Below are 17,210 nucleotides of genomic sequence, written 5' to 3'. Positions count from 1 at the left end.
TATTCAAATCTGAAGGGAGGTGAGTGAAATTGCCAGAAACCTCAGGGGAGGTTTTCTGAAATTATCCCAAGCCTTAAATCAGCTGCCCTATGTAAAGGTAAAAAGCTCCCAACTACATTGAAACCATAATAGAATCTGTAACAGCCTCAGCAAGAGGGCAAGACTTTTTTACACTCCTAGTGCATACGTTAGTGAGTCCAAATATATGTGTCATATATGTAAAATTTAAAATTTGAATTTAAAAGTTTAGTTCTATTTGAATTCAGATTTTGCATGCATCAAACCTTATAATATATATCAATATAGAAAAACTAAACTTAATTCTTTTTATAATACCTTATGAATGGTACAGGCCTAGAAATGCAATTAAATTTCCAAGCCACGAAAAGGTGAAAATGTTGTGCAAATTTCATCTGTTATGCTGACACTGCTGACAAAGTGGAGCGTTTTACAAGGCGTTGAACCCTAAACGACGCAACAGATCTTCTGTCCCACACTCTGTGCCACTCTCTATCCCACTTTTTATTATATTGTTATTTCTCCTTCATAAACATCATGTTTTAGTTCTTTTTTATTTCCTTAAGATCCAATAACTATTAATTCAGTAATACACAAAATTTAACAAACTCAAAAAATCAAAATGCATAAAAAATGAGATTTTTTTATATATTTTCTGTTATATTTTTTAATTTTCTATTATATATTACTTTTTTGAAACTGTTGTATTTATTTTTTACTGAATTAATAGTTACTAAATCTTAATGAAACAAAAAAGAAATAAAACACGATGTTTATGTAGGAAAAATAGCAATATAATAAAAAGTGAGACAGCAAGTGACACAGGGTGTGAGACAGAAGATCCGTTGCGCCTAAACGATGATCTATTTATTCTAAGGCACGACATGGAGTTGGAGGCAATACAATACAACAACTCTATACCACCTTTTTATTGAATCTCCTAATAGAATTTCATGATTAAGTAATCAAATAACACCTTTTCTATTGTTTGTAAGGTTTGGAAACTCCCTTTAATTTAAACCAAAAAGTAAAATCACACCTTGTATAATATATCAAATTGGGGAACGTCATAGTGTTTCAAAATGATCATTCCAGAGAAAACTTGCCGTCGCTGTTTTGAAAACAAGTTGAGAAAAACTTGTGGTTTTGAAACAACATGTATGCAGTTGGAGGCGTTGAAGATTCTCAGACCGGGGACGGCTTGATGATTTTTTTTTTTTTTTTGGCCGTTTGTGGATAGATGATCCATAGATAAAAAGACCTTTGCAAATTTGTGCTTGGCACGTTGGGCACATCCTGTGCAAAGCGGACAAGGGACAAAAACGATTGTCATAACAACCGTATTTAGGCCTACAATTAGAATTAAAGAAAAGTATTAACAAATGAATAAAATATAGCGCTACATTTTTTGTTATTTACAATCCCACTATCATTCTAATCTTACAGTTTTCATTTATCAAAGTATATGATAAAAGGGAGTTTTATTAAACCATAGTATGATAAAAGGGAGTGTAAATAAAAAAAATGGAATGTAGATAATATTTCTCTAGACCTGCTAAATTATAAAATGACACCATTTTCGTGATATCATCACTGATGACTACCCATATATAGACCAAATCTACCCAAGTTTTTGTCACACTATTCATTCTTGAGTTGGTGAGATGATGTGATAAAATTTGAACCACATGATTTACATAGATCGGGTCTACCTAAGTGTTTGTCATTGGTAATATGTTTCACTTGAAAACATCTGCAATCAACACGACTAATCATAATCTTAGGGCAAGGCAATGCATGTTGATTGAGGTTGAGTTGAGAGACTTTGTAAGCAGTAAATTTCGTCGAATTTGTTGAGCACTAGTTAAGAGCACCTCGTCAATTTGTTTAGATAGATAAACCCCATTAAAAATTAGATAGAAGAGATAAGATCCTAAGCAATATATACTGCATAACCTTTTACTTTTTTTTAAGGGAAAAGCCCTATATGAATCTAGAACTTTAACACACACACACACATAAAATATCATGATTTCATTAAAATCTGTACAAATAACAAAAGTTACATCATCAAATATACACAAATATCAAATAATAGATTTGAAAAACGGATATTACAAATCTGAAAAACAAATAAAAATTAAACTATAAAACTCCAAATAAATATTTTTAAAAATGAGAAAAAAATAAGTTAGCCCTACGAACCTCTGTGTATGTTTCCAATTATCAGATCTGTTAATTAACTGCTTTAACTCCAAATATTATAGTGAGATCTGCTGAATAGACCCCAAAAAATTTCAAATTTGATAATCAAAATCTTAAAATACTCAAACCTAATAAAAGAAAAATGAAAAAACTACCTAAAACTATCTCTAAAAATCTCTAGGAGAGAAGAAAATTTTCACTAGGAAATATTAGGAGAGAAGAAACTCTCAATAAAAAATTTTAGAAGAGATTTTATTCACATAAATGAATAGAAACTAGAGAGGGGATTCCTTCGATGGGAAAGGATAAAAAAAATCTAATCCCTCCCATCGGAGAGTTGAATGAAGTTTTGACTAGAGAGTTTTTTTAGAAAGAAGAAAGACAATTGTCAAGCAATTAGGTATAGTCGACTTTTCAACATTTTTATATTTTTTAAATGATAGGAGTACAAGTAACTTACAATTGTGGGATTACTACAATTCGATTACAGCCAATCAAGTGATCAACACCACAACTACTTCTTGAATTGATAACGTCTAATTTTTAGGGTCTGAATTTTAATTGCAAGACTAAAATCTCATCAATATTTCACAAACTATCTTATTATCGTGTGAATTTTTTAAAATGTACTCCTATTCCATCCTTTCCTCCAATATAAAAACTACAAAACTTACCTTAAATGATGTGGTTTTGATGTTGTTAATGTTAGCTTTAATAGTTCAAATATACTGAGTTGCATGTATATGTTGTCTAAATTTTAGGAGGCTGAAAGATATATTTAATAGTTTAAAGGTCAAAACATGAATAAATCTTTGATACACTAAAACTGTATCATGATTGGATGCTTGACACATTTACAATATTTATATTTTATATTAAGATTTAGATTAGTTGTTGTGTATTCAATCATGATAGTGTATACTCTAATAACGTATAAAAGATTAATTCTAAAAGTATACAAATCTGAAAGTTTGAGAGCTAGATAATCCTTATAACCTCTTATTTTTATAGTGTTGGAAATTATTTACGTCAAAAGAAATTAATTATTAACGAACCAAATGTTCAAATTCTATTATCCTGATGCTGGATTGATTCGCTCTGAAAGAATGTTTACGAAGTCAAAGGAGGAAATATGGTGTCTTTTTTCATATAAAAAAAAAAAAACAGAAGAGGAAATATGGTGTTTCAAGAATACGAAAAGGTAATGCCTTGAAAATCTGGACACCAGTGCAAAGTGACCCTCGAGAGGCCGAAAAGACGGAAATACAAACATGCACGTAGTAGGAGTTTGGATTTTAAGACGACAAGAGAGGAGCCTCAAACCTCATGCATCCAACCTGAACGAAATGTCTCCGAAGGGGAATAATTAGTTTAGTGGCATTTTATCCAGACGACGGGGCAAAATTCCTTTTGATTTACTGCTGGTTTTTACGAGTTATCTGCTTATTTAATCTCGGTTTATTTGAAAAATACTTAAATCTGTTGCCAAAAGGAGGAAATACAAACATCCCAATTTCAAGTAGATTTTGGAACTTATTAGGCTACTAATCACTCACTAATGCAAACTAATCACAAAATCACCAGTAAGACTGAAAGATGAATCAAGTTACTTGATACACGAATTGAGCTTGGTTTGGTGAGAATTCGTTCGAGCTTGATTCACTAACTAGTCTAACTAATGATAAACAGTGTTTTATATTCGATAATATTTAAACTAGACAAACTCGGTTCAACAATAAACAAACCAAGTTTGAACAAAATTTCAAAATCATTAAAAATAATCAAACAAATTTGAACACTAGAGTGTTTAGTTTGATTAGGATCGTTTACATCCCCTAATCACCAATACTCTTACAATATATTTTCTACTAATACTTTTGGTACTTTTATTGCCTTTTTCTTTAGCTTTCTGTATATCAACGGAGAAGTTATTAATGCTTTTATTCCATTCAACAGAAACCATCACTTTGCTACAGCATTTGTCAAATAAATGGCATAAAGAGAAAAGCTCAGAATCTGATATAATCATACATGAATCAGGATCGATCCATCAATTTTTTTTTTTGTTCTTAATTATTTCCCATGGCATCAATATTGAATTAACATCTTATATATACAGCAGTAGGAGAATTGGATTCTGTCGTTCATACTATTCCTTTTCCTTTTTTAATTATCTGTTGTAATTTTCATATCCACATTCTTTTTATCTGCTTGTCATAGACTGCCAAAATTGAACAATTCTTTGCTACCGTTTTCTCCACATTTGAATCGACAAGAAGAACAATTGCCATTCAAGAAAATTTAGCCCGTCATTGATTCAGTATTGCTAACTTCATTAATGTCTTGACAAGAACATCAAATTATGCCCACTATGATCACCTGCTTGTCTGGTTCGTAGAATTAACTATCTTGAGAATGGAAGGGCATGTATATATATATAATTCACGCCCACCATTTGTGGGTTAGTTCTTTTGACAAAAAAAAGAAAAAAAAACACTTCAAAATTTCATTAAATAATGAAATCTGTAAGGATGGTAGAAATTAAATCAAACAAACACAACATTAAATAAAGTACAGATATCATTTATGAGTTAGCTTGAATAGTAAATTATTTGTATTACATTTACCATTATGAGTTTCTAACAATCTTACTTGTAAAAAAAAAAAGGGAATAGAATTGTTTTGGTCGTATACATATAATTCATGGCCTCCACTACAAATAATTATTTTCATAGATAGAGGACAACTTATATAAACGAAATCAAATCCCATTTACAATTATTCATGGGATAATTCCAAGGATGGACTGAATTTAAATTCCTTAATTTATCCTAATATAACGCCCTTTTTATGCATTAAAGCTTGCATGGGTTAATGATAATTAGAATCCATCAAGTCAAAGAGGTAAATTACGAATGCGTAAATTCAGCCCCTTAATTAGTAATTAATTTTTACACTAGAAAAGCCAAAAAAAAAAAAATGCATTGATTTGTGGTCTAATCAAACATGACACTATGGACCAAAGGGGATTAAAGTTTAGACAGAAGTGTACAAATAATTGACAGAGATATGCCGATCCAAAAGGAAACTATTCTTTTGTAGGTTTTCTAATGGCATTTCCTAACTCGAAGGAAGAATAATACCCTCACTCCCAAGGAGGGAAACTACTAATGAACTAGCAACATTCTTGGCTACTTTTCATTTTCATGGTTGGTTAGTATTTAAAGAGGAATATTTGAAAACTCTCCAAGCATGTTCTCTTTAATTATTTTATCTAAAAAGAAAAAAAGAATACAATATCCCAATTACAGTTGATGGAACCTGACAGACTCCAATTTGGAGACAAATATTCATTCAACCACTAAAATCTTACCTTCAATTTCATCATCATCCCCTCAATGTAGTGGCTGCCAAGAAGAATGATTCTGTGCTGCACCAATGGTTTCTCAGTTACTTATTCTCCATGCAATGCAAATGTGCCATGTATCAGGACCAAACACATCTACCGATCGGTGGTTTCTTTTCTTTTGATCTACAAAATGATACACCATTTGCACTTTAGAATCCCACCATTTAACAAATTAAATTCCCAAACTAAATGAAAACAACTCACACTATTCAATGGGCAACACACATGGAAGAATGGATGTATTACTTGATTTGTGATTAACTAATTAAAGCTGCAAACTGTGCTTTGACCTTCTTGTTCCAATATGCATGCCCGGAAAATTAATCCATTTTTAAGTTCCTATTCTATTAATTTGTGTCAGTAACTTAATTTACTTTGCACGTATTTATTTTTTACTTTTGATCTTTCACTCTGGGGTTTTCTTCGTCTCAGTTTCCAAAGCGTTCCATTTGTTTCTCTAAGTTTATCTTTTATTTTATACCTCAGCAGCTAATTAAATGACATCAAAAAGCAAAGAAAATAGTGATATCTTTTTTTTTGTGCCTAACGTTTTTGAAAATATACTAAGTTATACCTAAAACAAAGAATTTGTGGTCTATTTTTGTTGAATCAGGGTCCAACTTTATCTAAACATCTAAATTTATTACAATAATTGTATCAAGAAGCCATGAAAATTCTACTTTCAATCAAATATATATATATATGCATCATATAAACTAGAATTGTAAAAGGGAAGAAAAGTGTAAACAAAAATTCAATTCATATGCATGATATTAACCTAGGGGAAAAAAAAAAGAAAAACAAAACGTGCATAGATAAAGTGGAATACTTAAATAAGGAAGGATGGATTGAATGATTCGAGAAAATGGAGGGTAGGTAAGCCTTCCCACATAAATTTTTTCAAAAAAAAAAAAAAAAGGAAAGTGGAATACATGATGTGGCCAATTTTTGGTTCTACATTTCCTAATTTCCTAAAATCGCTTACAGCCCAAGTAATTAAGTCCAGCCCACAAACTACTGGGATAAAGTGTTGAGTCCGGTTCAAATCTCTGAGCTTTCCCCACAATACTTCGGCTCAAGCCCAGAAAAAAAATCCAAAATCTGCACCATCTCTTCAAATCCACAGAATTTCTGCACTGTTGCTGGAGAGACATCGGAAAGAAGAAAAAATGCCGAGCAAGAAGAGGAAGAGAGTTCAAGAAAGAGCGGCAATTCACCCTCGGAATAAATACTCCGAAAACCCGCCAGATTTCGGAGCCTTGGCGTCCATTTATCCCTCTTTCAAGCCTTACGTGTTCTACTCTTCTCGAGATGGTCGGCCCAGAATCGATTGGACTGATTACAATGCCACCCGTGAGCTCACCAGAGTCTTGCTTCTCCATGATCATGGCCTCAACTGGTAACAACTACTTAGTTAATTCGCCATTACTCAATTAACTACTCTATTTCGTTGTTTTGTTGACTTATCTTTTTTGGTTTCTGGGGCTTTATGGGACAGTATAAAAATGATCTTATATTGGTTTTGTATTTTGCTTCTTTGGGAAGGGGAGAAAGGGAATTACACGTATTTTTTTTTTTGGCGAAATGAAGTTGTAATTTTTCTGGGATTTTTCTTTTGTGATGTGGGTTCTAGGGGGTTAATGGATTGTGCCTTTGAATATTGAGGAAGAGATGGACAGAGAGAAAATGCACTTCAGTCACAACGAGCTAGGAAGATTAAAAATTTACGCATTTTTCTTTGCTTTCTTTCTTCATTTCGCCTGTTTTTCCTATTACATGTCAATTGTTCATCTAGCATGTTTGAAACTGTGGGTTTATGGTTTATGGTTCTGCATACTTCAAAATTCCTGGAACCGGTAAAGCAATAGAAAATGGCTTGGATGTTTGTGTTCAATTCTTCATGAGTAATATTGAACTTTGTTATTTATTTTAAATCTTTCCAACTGCATAGGATTCAGCTTTTCTTGTAGTATTTAAGATTAGTGTCATGCTGCAGCTGGCTTAGGTCGGATTGCCTAGTTGTATTGGTGCTGTGGATTGGAATTCTGAAGCAAAAGGGAAAAAGTGTTCTGAATGCATCGATTGGGTTGCTATTTTTTGATGTATATGATATGAACATTTTTAGGATTTTCTTTCTTTTCTTATATCTGTTTGCAAAATGAAATATTTGCATGTTTAATGATCCCAGACTAAATCCAACATCACAGGTGGATTCCTGATGGACAGCTTTGTCCTACTGTTCCTAACAGATCCAATTACATCCACTGGATAGAAGACCTCTTGTCATCAGACATTATCCCGGATTGTCGAGCTGATGGGGATGCTGTAAAGGGTTTTGACATAGGAACTGGGGCCAACTGCATTTATCCTCTTCTTGGTGCGTCTCTACTTGGTTGGAGATTTGTTGCTTCAGGTAGTTTTCTTTGCTTTTTCACCCTGCCATTTCCCTCACTTTCCCAATATTTTCCCAAATGATTTTTAACTATGATATGATGGTAATTTATGATTTTATCTACAGATGTTACTGATGTTGCATTGGAGTGGGCTGAAAGAAATGTTACAAGTAATCCACATATCTCTGAATTGATTGAAATTAGAAAAGTTGACAATGCAAAGACAATAGTTGAAGAGAAAGACTTGCATAGTGGACTTGGCAGAGATAACGAAAGCATTGAAGATTTGGGCAACACAAGAGCTGTTATGATAGGGCCTGAACCATCATCTTCTCTCGAGTTACAATCTATGGTTGAGAAGAATTATCATGGCCCACCGATACTTGCAGGTGTTGTTAAGGATGAGGAGAAATTTGACTTCTGCATGTGTAATCCTCCCTTCTTTGAGACAATGGAGGAAGCAGGATTGAATCCAAAGACTGCATGTGGTGGGACTGCACAGGAGATGGTTTGTCCTGGTGGGGAAAAAGCTTTCATTACTCGAATAGTTGAAGATAGTGTTCAATTAAAGCAATCTTTTCGGTATATATGTTCAGAATCTTGTTTGATTCCTAGGTAGTGCCCTTCATTTTCACAGAGAATTTTTGTGATACAGTGTTTTGTAACTTCCATTTGCATGGTAGGTGGTACACTTCAATGATTGGAAGAAAATCAAATCTGAAAATCCTAATATCCAGGCTTCGGGAAGTTGGAGTCACCGTGGTGAAGACAACAGAATTTGTGCAAGGCCAAACTTGTAGATGGGGCCTTGCTTGGTCATTTGTACCTCCATCTAGGAAGATTGTATCATCCAGTGCTACTGAGAAGAATAACCTATCTTTCATGCTTGAGGTGCACTATTCTTTTGTGTATTTTGCATTATTTTTTATTTACTTATTTTTGTTTGGTTTGCTGTTTCTACGTGTCTTATCTTGTCTTCCCTTTATGAATTTTAGGTGTTTATGAATTGAGATGTCCAAATATTTTAATTAGGATGTATCGTCTGCTTCATGTAACTGGTCTATTAGTTGATAGAAAATATTGACAATTTGACATTAGGATGTATTATTGCTTTCATCATGGTGTCTGGATTTAGCTGCCACTTTAGCGCTGTCTACAAAATCACAGATTATGGTCACTCAGAAACCAGGTCATGTGTTTTTGTAGAGAGAGAGAGGTTGGGGGGGGGGGGGAGTAAGCAGGTTCTTGCTTTAGGCTTTTCAAAGCATGGTCCTTGTGAGGTTGAAGGCATCTCAGACAGGGACTTTTGGATTGTTGAATCAATAATCTTGGTGGGATTTCATTAGTCAAATCACGAGTGCTCTTTGTTAGTATGAAATCCAAGTTTGAAGTTTCAGTTTTTCTTTGGTAATTGTTTTATTTGTACTGTTTTTGCACTATAGGATTCTAGCGAGTTATCTATTGTATTTTCCTGTCCTTGGGATTATTTGGATAAAATTAAGGTCCCAGAAGTTTTGACTATGATTTATGATTGTTGGACCCCTACAAGCATGGGCTGTTCCTGAATCAACTTTATCATCTTTTGTTTGATTCTTTAAATCTAATTCTTTTGGTCCACACTGAATTTCATGCTATTACGTATAATGCTGATCTTTCTCGTTGTTAACTTGACCAGATCTGGTATCTTGTAAGCTATATGTGTTACTGTTGATTCAGGGTATTCAGCGCCAATATAGTGCTATTCACGTGTTGCAATCAGTGGAGTCCTTTTTGTGCAGTTGTGGTGCTTCTTGCAAAATAGATTCCACCTCCTTCAAGATTGATGTATGTTCATTCTTTCCAGTGTTTTGAAAATATTTGTTAATTTTAATACTTTATAACTCTTATAATTACTAAATCTGAGTTTTATGTTTTAGGTTATTGCTTCCAAAGATCAATGTGAGTCGATCCTTAACACTGAGACACAAAATATATTTGCCACTCCAAGCTGTCCATATGAATTGGGGATGTCAAATGGTCCAAATGACCTTCAATCCAGTGACCTGCACCTTAGCATTTCGGTAAGTTTGCTTTTAGTATTTTGCTAGTAGGATAACTCTGTTTCACTACCTTTATAATTGGTCCAAATCTGTAGGTCTTTCAGCAAATTCCAGGCACACTTCTAGTTAAAGGCTTTCTGCACCAGAAAGAAAGTACAGGTATTCTCTAACCTTATTTCTTCATCTTCTTCCTTGTCAACATATTCTCTGCCCCATATACACTAATCTTGGTCAACTAAGCTGTTATAAATGGTTTGGCTTTACCTTGTAAGTGCTTTCTTCTATTTATCAGAAATTCAGCTTCTTTTGCTCAGATGTCATCCGGTCGCATTATTACATCTTGAAAGAATGTAAAATTTGCCTTTTCTGTCTCGAAAGCTTCTTTCATTTTTTTTTTGTGTCGGGGGTTTTTGTGGTGGGTGGGGGTTGGGGGGGGGGGGGGAGATAAAGAATAAAGCAATTGTCTTTAGTATTAGTTGATGACACGCTGTTTGTTGCTATTGACGAGAATTACTTGGTTGTGTACAGGATGACACTGAAGCTTGTTATGCTACTTCTGCAAGAATTGTTTTAATAGAACATTTTACTAGCATTGGTCAATTTCTTTGTTGTTTTTCGTGTGTGTGTGAAAAATTTCACATAGACATCTGATCATCTTAAACATACAGTGAATGAATTTGAATAGTCCATTTATCCTCTGATCGTTTATGCGAATAAGTGCTTGACTTTCCTTTAGATTAGTACTGATTCCTCAGTGCGAATAAGTGCTTGACTTTCTTTTACACCAGTCCGTCTTTCATCCTTTTATGATATTTCTGCAGTAGGGCCTCTAGAATACTTTATCTGCACTTGTAATACCTGCACAAGAAACTTTGTCAGGAGAACAAAATAAAGCTAACTCTCATCATTTTTTCCCCTAAACTTCTTGCAGGGGTATTCTTCTTAATATTTCAGAAATTGGAAGAATTTTTGAAACAGAAATTTTGTAGACCAAAGACATCTGCTGAGCCTTCCTGCACTGAGCGAAAGAGATAGTATCCGCATGCATACCAGACGTGGAGGAGGAGATCAAACAAAGACTCCCTGAAGCACTTTAGAATGCAGCGGTCGAGGAACAAGCTGTAGATAAGTTGTTGACATGTAGAACATGTAATCTTGTGTAGACAACAGAGCACAATCGTCAGAAATTGATTCGTTGAGGCTTCTTATACCATCTGATAGTGAAGTTGTTCAATTCTTCCATTTCTATTTGATCCCATTTGGTGCTGGAGTTGCTTCATTGCCTTCCCAACTTCTGTGGCTATGTGAAATTCTACTCCGAAGCTGCGTAGGGTATATGTGAAATGTGAATTCGGATCTAAATAAAACCTAGAATACTGAAAAGCATAAAGATACTGAACTCAAATTTTAGAGAGTTGCGACGCAGGTGGCTACCAAATACCTGTGTCCTTTTTCCCCTCCAATTCCTTCCTTGTAAATTTCAGTTCTGATGGTGACATATTGTCTACGTGAAATCAAGTTATTACAAGGCCATATTAACTTTTAAAGAAACTCTTGCTTTTTGGCAATTGAATGACCACAAAGTTGACAGATCTTCTACCACTCATGTTGTTACGGAGATGCAAAAGAAAAGAAAGGTAAACCAACGTACCGAGCATTACTCTGTAACATGCAGCACCATCTTTACCATTAAACAAAAGAAAATTGGTATTTGGTGATTAAATGGTAGTAAGTTTTTTTAACAACCACAAAACTTATAAATTGATTTAACATTTTATTGAAATAAAAACAAAAAAAGAAAGAGTAATCTCGCATCAATTTGTTTCTTTACTAATTCTCCTAATTCCCTTCACTGGAGAGCGTATATGTTTAAGATTTAACTCTTGTTGCCCTTTTTGAAATATATTCAAAGAAAGGTACATGCAATGCATTTTGTTTCTATTTTTTTTTTTTAAGGGAGGTCAATAGTGGTTCACCTTCTACTCCAGTGATAGATCGAACTCATGACTTTACTGGTTACAGGTGAAGCGTCATATCATCTGATTTGTGCTTCGTTTTGTATGTAATGCATAATTATGGGACTTTCCAACCCTAACTTCTTATGGAGTTCTTTCTAAGGTTACGTATGGGGATGACAATAAATTAGCATTATCGTCATAGAAATTTCGGAGTTACACGCCAATCTACGCAATGAAATTTAGCTTGCTAGAAGATTCAAGCTGTTGAACTCAATCAATATGTTCACAACTAAAACGTTTCAACTTGGTGATTACAAGATCATCAAACGTCAACTAAACACATCACACTGCGGTGTCCAAAAATTCGGTTTCCACATTTGGTATTGAAGAGTTGAGAAGCCTTCGTGGGCTGTTGGAAATTTTGTTTCGACAGCTTCATTGGTGAGCAAAACCATTGAATCATGCAATCATTCATTGATTCAATTCATCAACCAGTGGGCTCTCACACGCAACCTAATCATTCGATGATTGAATCAAAAATTTCATCCTTTCGATGAATGCATGAAGATGATGTGCTTAAACCTTGTATCAATCGAAGCCTTCCTGCTTTTCTACATTTCATGTGGCAATGGTTATCGTGTTGAGGTCATTGGAGCTTCCAAATGATTGTGTGTTATTTTCGCAGTGCGTAACCTTATGATACAAATGCATAGCTGGAAAGAGTTCCGATAGCTAAACAATAATAGACTTCTTATGCCTAATGCTTCACTTCTAGAATCATTGCTGACTAATGACCGGTGTCTAGGTACAATTCTTGCTTCCTATAGTAAAGAAAGGACCATTGGGTGAATCAGCACAGCTTTGATATCAAATGGAAAGATATTCTCGTCATGTTTATGGTCCATCATCGTCTAGCTTATTCTATCCCCCCAACCCACCCAAAACCCCCAAAAAAAAAAATCTAGCTTATTGTTTTTTTTTTTTTCATTGAAGATGGTTATTTGTAAATGGAGTATGTACCGTCTTCTCACATACCCTATCAATTATGTAAAAAGCGTACAAATTTTGTAAAATTCCGAAAGAAAATTCCAAAAGTCCCTCAAAAATATCTCACAAAATTTTATAAAATTCCTTCTATTAGCTCTCTTTGAACCCCGGACAATTAGCAGGAATAAAAAAGTACTTGACCCTAAAAATTATGGTTTGGGTCCTCAAATAATCAGGTTCGTCACACCTTATAAGACTGTAGCCCACGTCAAATGTTCATCATCTTTCCAATCATCTGCTTTTTAATGCTAAAAACTTTCACTAGAGAATATGCCTTTCAGATCAAGCTTATGTGTACGTTGTCATGAAATGCAATTCCCTTCTTAATTATAGACTCTGGATTTCGTTGCATTGCATTGAATCCTACTTTACTATTTAGTAATGTAGCAATTTGGCTAATTAAAAGACTCTGGATAAGTAATCATGTTGTCGGATTCGTGGATTGCTAATTTGTGGCTTTCCACTGAAAAAGATGTAATAAAATGAACTACATTATTTAATTGATCTAAAACAACTTGCAATCCCTAGACAATTAATCGGACAAAAGAATCGATTTTACGCCACGATTTTTTTTTTTTTTTTGTTTCTTTTCTTTGACACCGACTTTTATTGGCTTTATTATTATTACTATTATTGTTATTATTTAACCTTGGATTCCTAATCCCAACTTGATGTACTACAATATCCTCCTTTTACCTTAGGCTGCTTCCTCATATTTCATGCACGTAAAAATTAGGAATGGTCGAACCATAAATGGGTTTGTACAAACTATGACATGTTTATATTCCTAAGTAAAACTGTATACAAAAGTACAAAAAACTATATAAGTGTTATACGTTGCATTTCAATAAATTCTATAGTCTCATTTAGGTGTAATCTAAATTATATAATGGATAAAAAAAAAAAAAAAAAAAGATTAAGGTTTTTGGCGACATCAACGAATGGTTAAATGACGTCCTTGGAAAATTCTAAACATTGGACAAACAAGAAAAAGAGAGGAAACTAAAGGAAGGAAAGAGGAATTCAAATTTTGGAATCTGGAAAGTGGAAATGGTCGAACTTTTTACACTATATGATTTTGACATGTGATTCCAGGGAATATGATAAAGAAAACGGTTCTGATGTGTTCCAAAATCTTCCAATTTGATCGAATGGAACTTTGATTTTGTTAGTACAGATTAAAGTTGGCTTCATGTTTCACCAACCGTTTTTCAGTCCTTCGGCTTTATTTCCTTTTCTGTACATCTCTAGTTCCAAGGCCAGAATGCTATGCTCTTTCTCAGTAATTCAAGACCTGATCGACATGTTCTTTTCCATCTGTTATTGATCGCTTGGTGGAGAAAAAACTCGAAAATCTTACACCACATGGTTTATTAGTTCTTAGTTCAAGATTAAATTAATTAACGAGTAAATTTTATATACGCTGATAGTATATACACTATCACAAGTTGATAAATGATACATATACAAAATTTGAGTTTCAAATTCAAATTTGGATTATATGTCATGCATTTAATGATAAAATTATATACACTGCCAGTATATAGAAAATTAATCCTTAATTAATTACAAGTAATCGAAATCGATCGAGACACAACGCTACTAATTCTAAAATATATAAGATTTCATTAATCCTCTTTGTGTATACATATTGTTATTTGAGTAAAGTAGTCTCAGTTGTTCAAGGACCCTTAATGCCATAATTAAGCTGCATATTTGATATGGAAGTCTAAGTTAAATGTCCATACATAATGCATTTTTCTGTGACATGAAAATTGTTAAGTACTTACATGGTATACAAAGGTTTGTAACTGAAACATAAAATGTAGCGTGCTTTGTAGTTAAATAATCAAGACACAATCATTAATTTTTTTTTTTTGGAATTATGAAAGGATGGTAAATTGCCAAATTAAAGCCCCATATTATGAAAATTGTGACGTTTCAAAAATTATTCAAGGCATTGATTTAAATGAAAAGAACCTACACATTATACCAAAAAAAGAACCAATTAATCCATGGTTTTGTTGGGGAAAAAAAAATCGTCACATCCATGGTTTTGCACAATTTCTTTTGATCTGCTTCAGTTTCCTCCCTCCTGGAATTTTGAAATTAAATACCTCCGAAACTAGGCTTAAGTTACAAGCTTCTCTTTTACAAAATCTTTCTTTATTTACCTTTAAGGTCATGATAAGGTCATGATATTGCAAATCTAAAAAGGGGTAGGGTAGAAACTAGAAAGTGAGTGGCATCAACATGAGTTGGGGAGAATAAAAAGTAGAAAAGAAAAACAAGGCTAATCTTCCATCACGAGGGAGAATCTTATGCTAGACTTGCAAGTTCTTGAAATCTTAAATTTAAACCTGTGTCAGCTTGGATTAAGTTATACGGCTTTTTTAGAGAAAGTTAATTGGTACTAATAAATAAAGAATCCGATATTACACTTCACAGTCTACTCAAACATGCATCTACAAAATATTATGTTTATCTAGTTGTAGTGCACAAAATAGTTAAATGTTTTGATCGAAGTTTCCAACAGATCCAAATCGTGTCTATTTGCAAATTGAACATCAGCATTTTTCCAAGTATTTTTTTTTTTGTCCAATTTCAGTATAGGCATCTTATTATTCCAGATTCCATCAATTAATTAGTTAAGATAATTAATTAAATTGGAAACCATTCAGAAATTATCGACACAGCTTTCGACTTCAGGGAAAAAAGTTGTAAACTCGTGGGAATGGTTATTAAAAAATAATCACTATGCAAATTTACTATGGAGCTAGGTTACATGGCCATCTTCAATGTGTTTGACAATTTTGTGGGACACCCTTGTATCTACCTCTGAAAGTTATTATTCTCCAAATTTACTCCTAAATTTACTTTTGATTGCACCTCTAATCAGAATTAAACTAATGATTATCACATCATATAGGGGACCAAAAGTGGTAGCCTACTTAAGCCGCTGTAATAGGAGATTAATGTGGATTAGGTGATATTGGTTGATTATCTTGAAAGAGAATCCCGAGAGAGAACACACACACACACACACATATCTATATATATATATATATATATATATATATATATATATATATATATATATATATATATATATATATATATATATATATATATCTGAAGTGTTCATAAAAAAATTGGAAAGAGGATATGCCAGTTAAGATTTCCTTTATTTCTCTCTTTGTTGAAACCTTCATTAATTCTAGTGTTTTTCCTTTTCTATTTTTTATTAAGTAGATAAAATTGAACTAACAGTATGTGAATTAGCTGGTTTAGGTTGAAAGTACAAAAAACTTAAATAAAAGCTAAAGTTTGGTAAGATTGAACTAGATTTCATTTAGTCGCTTTGATAGTTAACTTTTCCAAGCAAGAAAAACAATGCTTTGGAAACCCTCTACAACAATACTTGAATTAGGACAATCAAATGCTCCCCTGAAGTTCCTTCCAAACAAACAAAATTTCTTTCCTTCCAAGTTTATTATAGTGGTGAATAATTGGAGGGTCTAATATATATAATTATATATATATCCACAAGCACTATCATGGTTTTTTTTTTTCAATTACAATATGAGAAAATGAAATAGCATACTGAACCTCCAATCTCGTACAAATAAGAACACTATAAATAAGAGTTGGCAATATTACCAAGCCATATGTACTTTAATAGTAGATTTATTGAGGAAATACTTAATTTTTTTTCTTTTTGACTAGCATGGAGATTCGATTGATCTCATCGTTGCCCCCACCCTTTCAACATCTCTCCCTTCTAAAAGGGATATTTTTTAGGGGAAAACAAGAAGAAGAAAAAAAAAGAATATGACACACATTCATCTTAGCTACTAGGAAGAAGAGAAGGAGAGGAAATTAGGTCTGGTGTTGGAGAATAGAGAGTCATTATTTTTGGTACTTTCCCATTGTTGTTTTTCTCGGGCAAAGACTTCGAACCTTGATTTTAGCTGTGTCTGCTGGTTATAACATTTGCGTTTAGCAGTGAATGGTACCATAATTTAATAGTCATTGGTCTTGCAATATCGGCGAAGAATCAGCCTTGTTTAGCTCTTCGAGTTGCTGGATTTTCTTTATTTTTTTCAGATTAGATTTTCACTGAACTGAAAGCCCGCAAGAC

At 33.4% G+C, this 17,210-nt stretch overlaps 1 protein-coding gene across 2 annotated transcripts; it reads left to right on the top strand.

Annotated features, from left to right (window-relative positions):
* Nucleotides 1-6,699: 6,699 nt before the first annotated feature.
* Nucleotides 6,700-11,306, top strand: LOC113694902 (uncharacterized). Of its 2 annotated transcripts, none has more exons than XM_027213808.2 (8): nucleotides 6,700-7,031; nucleotides 7,840-8,045; nucleotides 8,151-8,607; nucleotides 8,709-8,916; nucleotides 9,742-9,849; nucleotides 9,942-10,085; nucleotides 10,160-10,223; nucleotides 10,996-11,306. In XM_027213808.2, the coding sequence occupies exons 1-8, from the start codon at nucleotides 6,802-6,804 to the stop codon at nucleotides 11,097-11,099; spliced, it is 1,521 nt and encodes a 506-aa protein (XP_027069609.1). In that variant the 5' UTR covers nucleotides 6,700-6,801; the 3' UTR covers nucleotides 11,100-11,306. The 2 variants fall into 2 exon arrangements, with proteins under 2 accessions (XP_027069609.1, XP_071911491.1); XM_072055390.1 differs by having other exon boundaries at nucleotides 8,151-8,640.
* The last annotated feature ends 5,904 nt before the right edge of the window (nucleotides 11,307-17,210 follow it).

Source organism: Coffea arabica, chromosome 6e (genome assembly GCF_036785885.1).
Source record: "Coffea arabica cultivar ET-39 chromosome 6e, Coffea Arabica ET-39 HiFi, whole genome shotgun sequence".
NCBI lineage: Eukaryota > Viridiplantae > Streptophyta > Magnoliopsida > Gentianales > Rubiaceae > Coffea > Coffea arabica.
The sequence above is the reverse complement of the archived record's forward strand: the minus strand, read 5'-3'. Positions and strand labels throughout refer to the sequence as shown.